The sequence below is a fragment of the Temnothorax curvispinosus genome, unplaced genomic scaffold (assembly GCF_003070985.1).
Source record: "Temnothorax curvispinosus isolate PA1 unplaced genomic scaffold, ASM307098v1 QBEX01010277.1, whole genome shotgun sequence".
In the NCBI taxonomy this organism is placed as follows: domain Eukaryota; kingdom Metazoa; phylum Arthropoda; class Insecta; order Hymenoptera; family Formicidae; genus Temnothorax; species Temnothorax curvispinosus.
The window spans coordinates 129,187-142,012 of record NW_020220057.1 but is presented as its reverse complement, the minus strand read 5'-3'; the positions used below and the strand labels follow the sequence as shown (position 1 = coordinate 142,012).

The window sequence follows — 12,826 nt, the reverse complement described above, 5'->3', positions numbered from 1 at the left end:
TCGACTTGAGACATTTCACGACTTTGGCATTGCTTTCGAGAGAATTGGAGAGAGAATTGCAATCGAATATACCCTTAAATTTCATTAACTAAGTTCTAAGAAAAGTCAATTTAAATACTGATAGGATTCCATTATCAATTTTCAGTTAACTGTATTATATGTCTTAGACATTCTTAGTTTAAATATTTCGTAAAAATAATGAGTTCAGTGTAATTCAGAAAAAAAAAGAAAATTCCAGATAATTTAATAGATATTTGGAAATGGTATTATACCTTAATATCGGCTAGATATGCCATCCCTTTGCTTATTTGCCAGGCGAACGAGAGAATATCGCGCGGCGTTATCGTATAGTTCAATGCATTATCGCTGCCTTGCGATTCCTCACTGGCGTTGATCGGCGAAGTGGAAAGCAGAGACGTCGGTGCGGGTATTCTACACTCCGACTCCAAGTGCCGGCTGCGCCTCAGATAGTTACTGAAATTTCGTGTAAATTTATCCTATAAGTCGCATTGTCCGGGAAATTGGTGGTCAATAATCCGTCCGTTCCTGGAGAAACTTGGATCGCGATGAATAGGGGATGGATCTCCCGGCATGTGCATCACGTCCGCGTCGTCCGCGGAAAAATTTAATTACCGAGAGCAACTGGTTTAAAAGGTTGTTGTCCCCCCTGGCAGTGGTGGAATTCCATGCGGCGGAATTCCGCATCGCGATAAATTCTCTCAGAGTTATTTCCGCGTTTGTAAGTCCGCCGCGTTCGTTGCGACGTCGTTCATTTAGACGCGTATATGGGGCATTGTTGGCATAAATAGAAGATAAAACTGTTCGACTTTTGATCTCTCGACTATAACGAGACAATGAAAATACTATGAATACCAAGCAGTAATATCCGTGCGCTATTTGTTCGTCTTTATACGCTTAACGAAAGAGAAAAATTTCCCTTTAACTTTCTGGAATAATACATTAGTTTAAGTCCTTTGCTAGATCTTTCAAAATATTATCTGTTACAACATATATATTTATAATACATTTATGTAAATTATAATCACATTTATTCTCATATTGCTAAAATAGAAAAAAATTGCAAATATAAGAAATAACAAAATAAACATAAATACAAGATTTCTCTAATTTAATCTTGAAAAAATGGGTGTTATTCAGCATCTAAAGAAAGATAGAGTTATCTGCATCTAAGTTAAAGCTATAATTTCGACAAGGATGACGCACGAATCGCGTCATTCCGCTTCCAGCGGTCGTAGCAGGACTTTTATCGATAAGACCAGAAGCTCGTGAAACGGAAAGGTCATAAATAGCGTCAGGACAGCGACGGTCGAATATATCACGGCGCGCACTTACCGTAAGGAGCCGAATTCGGCGAATTCGATGATGAGATAGACGGGCGCGCCCGGCGGTGTCGTGCAAGCGCCTAACAGCCGAATCACGTTCGGATGCTGCGCTTCCTTCAACAATTGGTATTCAGACAGTAGATCTGCCAGTTCAGAAGCACACGCGTCCTCCTTCAGGGTCTTTACCGCGACGGTCGTGGGACCGGGAATTCCACTGATGTTCATAGCTTTAGCGCGCAAGACGCGCCCGAATTCACCCTCGCCGAGCACCTGCTCGATTTTCAGGAGCGATCGTGGAAATTCCCACTTCGGATCCGGCTGAAATTCCACGCAAAAATTCGGAAGTTAGACATGTTTATGATCAATTTCATATTTTACTACAAGTTTACTCCGATTAACGGATAACGATCTTAATTTCTTTTCTTGAAGTCATATAGAGAAACTTTCAGTCGTTGATAGGCTAACATTTTGACGTTATCTTATTTAGACACTTATTCGTTTGACCTATATTTACATCTAATGTCAGGTCGTGGATGTTGGTTTGTTATCTTATTGTAATCACTTTTATTTTACGAGAAAGACTCTATTTTTATATTCGACAACGTTTGGCTAATGTCGTGACAATTCGACCATTGCTTTTGGTCAGATTAATCGTCAAGACTTTTTCGACCATGGGTTTTGCTCGTTTCTAAATTGTTGTTCTAAATTCACTTTTATTTTAATTTTCGTTTGCTTTCTCTGCAACGCGTGTAGAACAATTCGAGAAATCCTGAACACGAAGATGGAGAACGCTTGCACGATTAATAAATCCTTTCGAGCTTGTTACGATAAGAGCTCTGCTACCTCTAATCCAGTGTTACGCCTCGGTGGAACATGTTTCCAGGTTCGTGTCAGACAATATCTGTACGGCATTACTTCGCGCAAGTCGCTTCGCAAAGGACGCGAACGGATACTCAATTAAACGACGGTTCAAGAATGATAATGAGATCACGTAGCTAATGAGAAATACCTCTACGAATTAATAGTCACCTTGAATTAGTATTAGCGTATTATCCACTGAGAATTTCGCTATACAAGATTTTGAATTAGACATAATTCATATCCATCAGTTACAGAAATTAGTTTTTAATCAATAAATTGTAATAATATGTCATTAACAGAAATTGTATTTAGAAAGAATAATAAATTGGATATTTTTTTACATTCCGCTTTATTTTGCAAAGAATCGCGATCTCAGGAATCTTTTCTCGCGGCAGTATGATAGAACTTTTTCGGAACGGAATGCTTCTCGATGTATAAATTTTGTAACACGTGCTGACTCCATGAAATTCAAAATGATATTACCGTGTTATTTTCCACATCTCCGAAGAATTTTCTTCGAAAGATTGGTATCTATTTTTTATTGAAATGACAAAAATTCATAGAGAGCGTATTTTTGCTTGAAAAATGACATGGTTTTAGCATAGAGTTTCGACCTTTTCAATTTCACAACTTTCAAGCAAGGTTATTGAGTACGTCACGTTTACGGTAAACAAGAAGCTAAACAGACCTTGCTGCGAATAAGCAATTTAGCAAACAAACTTGCGTAGAATCTATTTTGAGGAAATTAATTGTTTATTAAAGCAGATTAATTTACGTCCCGATCAAAGAAATTTTATTATAAAATCACTCCATCATCACTCAAAAGTTTGATGATGAAGAATGAAATTTGCATGACGTAAAAATGCTTTCGATGAATTCGCACGTGCGGCGCGTGTACATCACGAAAGGGTTTACCTTCGTAAACCTACTGTTCACTGAGCCGCACATGCCATGTTAGAGTCGATCCGACTTCGTTTCGACTTTATTGAATAAAAGTGACTTTATCTCGCTGGTGTCGCTTCAGGAACACGCCTCGCGAAGAATAGAAATATCGTGAATTTTTTCCAACGACAGTTCGCGGCTTTACTTGTTTTATTTTATCGATATTTTTATCGTATTCTTTCATTTGATTGTGGATACTCCGAACAACTGAAAGTGCATCCCTCTTTATTTTTATTTATTTATTTAAAAAGAACAGAAAAAAGTTTAGGTATGTATATACAATATAAATAAATATTATTTCATTAATTTAAAATTTGAATATTGTGCAAAGAAAATTAATATAAGTAATATAAGATGTATATTATATTAAATTTTATATTTTGTTAGATTTTATTATTTTACGAGATATGTTTGCATATTCTGAGCTTTTGTGGTATTTGAAGGAGATGCAACGAAGTATATTCGCATTCCACTTTAAAGGGTAAAAGAAGGGATTTTCAGTTGAAAGGTTCTTTTTATTAACTAGACTATATTACGAAATAAGAGAAATCTGCATAAAGTACGATACTTTGTGTTTCAAGAAGATCCTTGACAGTCCTCTGTAAAAAAATTTTGTCGACCCTCATTTATATTCTCAAGCGTTGTTAATTACGCCAAACAACTTTAGAAATTGTTCCGAAATGCGGGAGAGATGCCAAGTCGAACTTTAATTTCGGTGTAATTCTGAGAGCAAATATACGAGTGCTAAAAAGTTTCCGTAATCAGGGGGGGGGGAGGGTGAGCGCAGACGTTAGATAAGAGAGATTCCTTTGCGTATTTTCAAAGTAAATTACAAGTCTCTACGGGCCAAGAGCGATATTCACGATCGTAACGTGAGAAGCGCGCGGTGAAATACGCGATTGCTTGAGATACAGAAAACAACGATGCGAAAAACGACAAGATGAGAAACCGCCGGACTTTTATTTCTAAAAAATAATAAAATGCTGATAAGTCTTTTTCCGCGTAATCCCTGATATAATGTGTATAAAATTCGCAAAGTATCACACATTCTCATGAAAAATATTCAAGACTTTTTACGAAGAATCTTCGAAAGTGTTCAAAATTTTAGATTAAATCTTAAATTGAAGCAATCTCAATTTCTTATTCCCTCATCAGTAGTCAGCTGGAGTGCCGTATCCTTCCAAGAGAATGCGGGGCATCCAATAGCAATTCTCCTAAGAATACGCGCATTTATTTTGCGGAAATGCGTCTTCCGCGATTTAACGCGCTTCTAAGAGATGGGCGATCGAGCGCGAGCAACGACACTGCTAAACAAATATCCTGAACTTGAAGACCTACTACGAAAGCTTGACCGAGTTTTCGAGGCGCGTTTAGATTCCGAGAATCAACCCTCTTGAAGTCTCGCGCTTCTCCGTGCGGAAAGCTGAGGGAGCTTATGCGCTTTAGCACGCTGCTTGCGGGATTTACGCGGATGCGCGCCAACACGCGAGCACGCACGTACGACATATCACGTGCAGGAGGCGACTATACACGGAGAAAGTCTCTGCAGATCGTGTTGCGCAGTTAAGTACTGACACAGCTGTGCAAAGATGGCGATTTTTACGATTTTTCTTCACGTGAAGGAAATTTATTAAAAAAATAAATAAAAGTGAGAAATTTATTTCCCCCTGTGTTAAAAGTTTCTCGCAAAACTTCTTGGTAGATGTGAAGCTATGATCACTTTATTCGCAACAATATTGAACGTTGGTAGTTTTATTAAATTTTATTATATATGTGGCTAGAAAAAATTAATAAAAGAAATGAAAAAGAAAAGAGCTTCTTCTCTTGAATTCATATGTGAAAAAGATTTAACGGTACATCATCCGTTCATTTTGTCTCATTCTTGGCATTTTCTTTCTTTTTTATTTCAAGCGCAACAAATGTGCATGATTGTGAAGAAATTATAATTTCTTTTTTAGTGATAAATGTTCATTAAAATATGTTTGGAAACCTTTCTGCGAATTGCAAGATTAATTTACTAGCTCAGACGTGGCGCGATAATCTGGATATGAAGTGGCTTACAGAATAATTGAATATTACTATTCGAGAACTGTTAAAAAACGCCTATTTTATCTTGCGTCTTTCGCTGGAAAGTCTGCCGCCGCTAGATAACACCGACGTTAAAGTAATAAGAAAGTTTCTGCAACTTTGCACACTCTGTATCTTAGATAATGTCTATTCGAAAGTAATATATTGAAAAGATCAAAACCGCGAACTCAATATTCACTCTTACAAACGTAAAGTATGTATTTTCTACCGATTATCTGCTTTTGTAATAAATAAAGAAACAATTTAATTTTTTTTCTTAATCATAAGTACTTTTTATGACAAGGAATAGAGACTTTATGACACGGAAATCTTCCAATAAAATTATACAAATTTTAATTCAAGATTTTTCACCCCAAGAATGAGGTAAGTAAGCCCTATAATTTTCAGGTTTATCTCATTCCTATGCTAAATTTTTCCATTTCTAGTGGATGATATCAGTAGATATTCTGACCGAGGTAAAAGATTTCTTACCGGGCATGTCTTCGGTAACAATAGATGACGATTCGCCGCCGTGAACGTGTCCAAACCGATCAAGAGACCATCGCCGCGATCGATGTAGTCGGACGGCAAAATACCAATACCATTTGCCGCATCGTCCACCCTGTGTTTGCATTCCCGTCGAGCGCCCTTCGCCGCCATCCTGGAACGCAGAGCATCGTGATGCGGAAGACGAGCTATGTTGGCTCATGAAGCTATTTTGGTTTGTGGAGTGAAATGGGATAATTGGGGTTGAGCTTACCGTACCCATTATCAATTACGGCAGTGTAAATTACTTTAGCCTTCTCTACGATAGTAATTATTAATTATAATGAAATTACGTTGTATAATTAAATGTAAAATTGATGTTTTTTTTTTAATAAAAAGTAAAAGAATAAAAAAAAATTAATGCAATAAATATTTGATTACAAGATACAATATGGCCGGTATTCATAGTCAGATCTTACATATAAGATTGTCTTAAATTCATCTTTACATACTCTGTAGCCGACAATCTTATATATAAGATCCGACTATGAATACCGGCCATGTTTAATCTTTTTTCTTTTGTTTTGATCGAATCATTTTAAGAGTGTATTAATGCAACTTAGCGGAAGTTAACCCATTGTGGTCACTCTGAGAGAGAAATTCTGGTAGACATTGACCCAAATTCGAAAGTTTAGATAGCTCGCAGGCTTGTGAGTGTATATAATTGCATATACAAGGTATGCCAGCGTCCACAATATCTCTCGCTAATGTAATAGAAATTTATTTGGCAAAAGTTGAATGCTAAATTTTCAGACACATCCAGTTTTAGTTTAAAATTGTCATACAAAAAAATGATAAAAACGCGTAGTGATATAAAATAACCGATTAAAATATACCTAAAAATTCACTAAAAGAATAAAAGGTAGCCAATTGCAAGCTGTGAACGTAAAGAGGAAACGTGCTATCGCAACGTGCATATCATTGAAACTTTCCCAATTCCGCTCTTTGCCAGAAACTTTCGAGTTCGACTTTACTTCTGGGCAAGTTAAACAAATATATTCTTTCCTCTCGTGAAAAATTCCCTCGATTTGTATTCTTGCAATGAATTCTTTGATGTGCCAGAAAGTTATAAAATTCAAAAATATATCTGGTTATATATATATTATATATAAAATATAAAGAGAGATAAATTACAGATTTTTAAACGGAATTGACGCTGAGCGATGAACTTACTTTGCATATAACAATCAAACTTTTATGAATTATCAATTTGTGCTATTTGCGCATTACTTCTAGGAATAACGTTTTAAAATTTTATACTTCAGTATTAATAAATATGCATTAATCTCCACAATTATACATTATCGTTTTACATCTGCGTCTTTTTGTATAATCCCGGAAAGCTGGAGATTAAATAAACCATGTCCAAATCCCGGTTACTACAAGCTTCACCCTGCCCTTAATTCCTTGTAAACATAAGATTCGAACCGATAAGCTCTGCACAAGCCACTGGTCCAGAAGCGATTCACTAAATCCTTTTAAGATCCATGCGGACCAAAAGACTTTAATAAGATATTGTCACGTTCTACCATCTTACAATCCATCGTAACAATATTAGATTTTCCAAGCAAGTTTTAATATTTCTCTTTCATCGCTATTTTAATTTCAATCTAATAATAAATAAAATAAATCTAATATATATATTATATAAGTCTAATTAGACTTATCTTATTTATCGTTAGGTTGAATATATAAATTTATATAAATTTATATAAGAATAATATGTATATAATAAATTTATATTTTTTCGTGCAAGAGAAAGAGAATGTACTTCTCTTTCTCTTGCAAGAGAAAAATTATGTGCTTCTGAAGAAGACATATATATGTATACAACTTTTTATAATGTATACAAAGTCGCATTGGAAATAATTTTATCTGATTTTATAGTGTTATCTTGTATAATTAACTGTTTTGGCGTCTTACCTATATCTCCACATCACGAATGACCCCACAATCACGATCAACACAAACAGACTAGCTCCGATGACACCCATCATGCATGTGGGGCCGCACGGTCCGCTGGACGCTGCAGAAGCGTAAAGGACAAAGGTTAGTGCTGCTTGATAAAGTGAAAAATAGGCAATAATTTGATGTAAAATTTGATGTTATATTAAAAGGAAAGATCACGTAATTTTTTTACAACTAAAAGCGTTGAAAATGGAATGTTTGATATGTTGGAAGTTGATTTGTTTGAAATATTAGTTTTAAATTTCAATACTCAAAACCTTTATAAATATATTTACGCAACAGTTACACTTAGGCTTCTCTGTGACTTAATATTGCCTGGCACAAATAATTTCTATGGAAAAGAAAATGGGGAAAAGGATGCGATAACCGACCTTTTCGCGCGCCCGACACGACAATCTCGTTTCCTCGATCACGTAATTTTCCGGTGCCCAGTCGTTCCTCCCTTGTCGTTCCAGGCACGTCATTTCCTTGCAAAAAGGAGTCCACTCCGCAGGTGCATTGCATTACATCGTTGCAGATGCAAGTATTCAGGCCGCTCTTTATGCCGCGGCCGTCGTTGTTCATGTGAGCGAGAAAAACGTCAGCTAAAAACGCGAATACAACCGCTCTTAGATCGAGCGAGTGCTTCTCGGAGAAAAGTATAGTAATCCTTCTTTTAAACTCTTAAAGCCCTTTCGATGAAATACTATACTACGACAATACAAAATCCTTTTAAATGAAAGATTTTTAAACGAAAGGACCAAAAGTATCTATGTCAAGGCCGAAAATCTAAAACACGGCTCTATATATATGCTAATATCTTTTCTACATGTATCTCATCTAGAACTTATAGTATCGTTTTAAAATCATTTGGAACTTTAGAGATTTTGAATTTTAGGCCCTTTAAGAAAACTATTTTCTCTCTTTTTTTTTATATAAAAGCGCTTTAATTGTCGTAAATAATTTGCTATTTGATCATTTATTTTTCACAATACGATAAACCCCCATGCGATGGTGTTGTGACATTTTTTTAACACGGCCGGTTTTTTACTACACTAATTCGATCGACGAAACAATACATGCGACTCACATTCGACGGTGCAGTCTTGCGGACATATATGTGGAACGTTGCGCTCCAGTTCGTCGCATTCGTTGTCCGGACAGTACAACAGATTCGGAGAACAAGTGGAATAATATTCCGACATTTGAGTAGCGTTGTTGCTCCTCCATACGCATCGACCGTTGAAACTGCCCTTGCTACGCATAAATTCATTATTAATGCCTTCTTATGATTATTCACGAGATGCGGAAAAAGGTTCATATGAAGTGTTACAAGCTATTTTTTTTCAGAATTACTAGAAGTAGCTTCCATTATACGGATTATATTATATTAAACGGTAAAGAAATAATATTCTTAGTCATACATTATTTAATTATAAATTTAATCTTAAATCGGTCCGACTAAAATAAATAAATCGATCCGACTAAAATAAATAATTTATATTATACTTTTTTAAATTATTCTTTAGAAAAATAAAATATGATGTGAATTTAATTTGGTAATAAAACTTAATTAGGGAAAAAAGGATATAAAATATAAATAAAGAAAAATTTAAAGTAATGAATTAAATAATAATAGATATTTTTTTAACAAATTTTTTTTAGAATTTTAATAATAAGCGATGTTTGTTCCAATATAATATTAAATTGGCATGTTTTAATGCAGGAAAGAAACTTAAATGCGAAAACGATAATAATCGTTATTTTATTCTGACAAAGCAAAAGGAAAGAAAGGAATAGAAAAAATAATCCGTCGTATTAACATCTTTTACCTTATCATATCAGAAAACGATAATCGTCAAGAGGAATACAGAAAGCAAGTCAAGTGGAACCTAATGGAGGAGCCATAAACCTGGACGCGCTATCATCCGAAATCGTTACGATGAAATTGTGCCTCGTGGCGATGTGATGTTCTTCCGGGAAAAAGAACGAAAGTAATGACCCAGTCTTCTCATTTATTTCATTGTAGAAAATCACCGTCAATTTCGAGACACAATGATAGTGGAGGTTCGATATCAAATGAATTTGCTTTGTATATAAAGTATAAAGAGTCGCTATCGGTCAATAGTATTTTTCAAAAAATGGCTTCTATATTTATTATTTAAAAACTTATTAATTTTATCTAAATATGCTTCCGCATTTTTTGTCAAACAATATAGACCTCTTGTTAGACTTTTCATAAAGTAAAAGTAAAATAAAATAAGTAAAAAAAGGTATATAATGAAAGATTTAGTAAATTGAAAATTCTTTATACACATAGAAGCAAGTGGGATTATGCGCCATTTTCCAGCAATGTAATTATAAAGTAAAATATATGCAACATGTGTGGAACGCAAGCACTTTGTGGAATGCGCTTCTGCTGTTAAACTCTAGTAGATTTACACCACTTGGAAATTAAAGGAAACGTTCCTGTCGCATAAAATAAGAAAAGGTATTATACTTAACGAAAGTTCTGCCAATAATTATCTACACGGCAAAATAGCAGACAATTAAAATTAATTATAATCCTAGTAATAATTAACATTATAGAATCTATAGATGATATAGATACTAATTATTATCTCGTATCATATATAACCACGATTCGATCTCTTTAACATTGACTATTATGTTTATAAAAGGAAATTACTTTAATCGTTATTAAAGAGATATTGGATCTTTTAAATAAAATTCCTATAAGGATTCTTGTGGTATTTACCATCCAAAAGGATTACGGTTGCTCAAGGAGACTTATATGCAGTCTGAGGAAGAATAGATGATACACACCTAAGGACTCCGCTGCCAATTCCGCAGGACTTTTCGCATTTCTCGCGTGTTTCCGCGTTCGCACACAAGTGCATTTCCTCTTGAGCCGATTGCCCGCACGTGACGATCTTCGATTGTAGTACGTCAACCAGATTCACTCGCAACGTCTTGGTCGTAGCAGTACCATTTACTCCGATCCATCTTAATTTCAGTCTGGCGAACAAATCGATATACCGTATTATGCTCACGTGACAAGAAGCTTCGCTCTGGACGGGCAAAATGTCGTTATTCATCGACCCGGCGTGATCGAGACGCAAGTCTTCTCAAGATGCCATTAGTTTAATTATTTTTCGCGTTTATAATTTTCATAGTGTTCAATTAAATCAATTTTAAAACTCTGAGAACAAATACATTCCTAATAAGGCAATAAAAATATAATATAAAGTATCAAAGTTTTTTTTAAATCTTATTGATCTTCTTTAGTAAAAATACTTGAACGATATAAATATTTTTAGTTAAGATATTTAGATGCTCGACACCAATACAAATGTAATACAAGTATTTATGTATATAAGTGCGGAAAACAGTTGTTTAGATTTAGGTCATACTCGTGCCTGATCAGGTATCTGGATATTTAATTCGTTTCGAAGGATAGGGCATATTTCAATATATATATATAAGTATTGTAACATTTTTAAATATAGAAAATCGACCGACAGAAAATATTGTAATTTCATTTACGTTCTATAGATGAGGAACATCTGCGGGATGCTAATAGCATTTTGTTCTTCCTATACAGAAATGGCTATCTAACTACTGAAAATAGTTCCTTCTCGCATGACATCGAGTCATTTATAGGACACGGACAGACTTACTGAACGGTGTTGTTGGGCTCGGATCGTAGCTTAGTTTCATTGGACACATAAATGATGCCGTCCCGTTGGGTGACGTTGAAGGCGCCCGAACCGTTCAGGACGAAAGTTATCGAAGGATGTGGCTTCGTGGTGGGTTGCGCCACGCGTAGATATCTAGGCGAAATTCGGGCTATCTTCACATTCGACGGATACGAGAACGTTGCGACAGTTGACGGTATTACGGTTGTTAAAGCTTGATGTATCGGCCCCGAGAAAGTTATGCTGATGTTCACCTAAATAAAAGAAAATAATTAAGAATTATTGTCGAGCCAATTCAAATAAGATTTTAAGAAAAAAAATTAAATACTTATTATATATTATTATATTATTTTGTATTATAATTACTTTTATTTTTTATTAATATCTAGTTATTACGTTTCTAATTAAATTTGACTTATTTATTATCTCATTTTTTATCAAGCGACTTTTTATGATGCTATTATACAAGTATTGATTTTTTAAATGTTTAATAATGTAAAAATACTCTTAATACTCGGAAGCTTTTCTTGTAATAAGAGCTTACATAATGATTAATGATGCGAGAAGGATTAGCTTGCTCACAGAGGATCTCAAAAAAGTATAACGAGAAGAAATATTATTGTTTTGAATTGCTCTGAATAAGCTCCTCATTTTATTTCTATCAATGTAATTTTGTATATTTGTGTATAATTTTTAATATAATAATTTTTATTATATTATATTACTTATTTTTTTAAATATTGACTAAATTATTTCTTTTACAATATTATAAGTTGTAATTATTTTAAAAATAGCTAAAAGACATTTCTACCACGTCTTAAGGCGTGATGTATTGTTACATTAAAGCCGGTTCTACAATACGTCGTAAACGATGGCAACTGCTAGTTGAAAAGTGTTATTTCTGATTGCCGATTGCCAGTTACTGTCGCCAAAAAAGTTAAAAGTTTGCCAACTCTCTTTTGACAACCGCAATTGACAAGCGCAACGTTACGTGAAAATAACACTTTTCAATTAAGCAGTTGCCATCGTTTGCGACGTATTGAAGAACCGGCTTAAAAGAGATTAAGAAGATTTGCCACGTTTAAAAAGGGTCTCGAAAGAAACTCAAATAATATTTTACCGCAAAAGATCGATATTAAAGACCACCGCAGGTGCGACTGCTACGTGACTCTCTTATTAGAATTTATCGTCCATTTCTTGGGATACCCATGGAACGATCATAGCGGAAAGAGTGTTCATGGTACTTAAACGCACGTATACCAATCTTTTCTAAAACGACGCGTAGAAACTACGAATAAAATCTTATTGCAGTTTGTTTGTTACAAAAAATTCTGTCTAATATTAATTTATATTTTTAATGTTAATAACGTCAAGAAACAAGTTTTTATTATTCGTTTAAGAAGAAATAAGGAAGGGAGAAAG

At 34.6% G+C, this 12,826-nt stretch overlaps 1 protein-coding gene across 1 annotated transcript in view; it reads right to left on the bottom strand.

Moving 5' to 3' along the window:
• The window catches only part of LOC112459972 (proto-oncogene tyrosine-protein kinase receptor Ret-like), a 55,818-nt gene that overhangs the window by 4,298 nt on the left and 38,694 nt on the right, over window positions 1-12,826 (bottom strand). The window contains exons 9-16 of the mRNA XM_025024358.1: window positions 11,387-11,658; window positions 10,533-10,724; window positions 8,797-8,963; window positions 8,099-8,311; window positions 7,683-7,785; window positions 5,706-5,874; window positions 1,354-1,661; window positions 273-474 (exon numbers count right to left, since the gene is read on the bottom strand). Of these exons, the coding sequence (XP_024880126.1) occupies window positions 273-474; window positions 1,354-1,661; window positions 5,706-5,874; window positions 7,683-7,785; window positions 8,099-8,311; window positions 8,797-8,963; window positions 10,533-10,724; window positions 11,387-11,658 (1,626 nt within the window). The remainder of the gene's footprint in view (window positions 1-272; window positions 475-1,353; window positions 1,662-5,705; window positions 5,875-7,682; window positions 7,786-8,098; window positions 8,312-8,796; window positions 8,964-10,532; window positions 10,725-11,386; window positions 11,659-12,826) is intronic.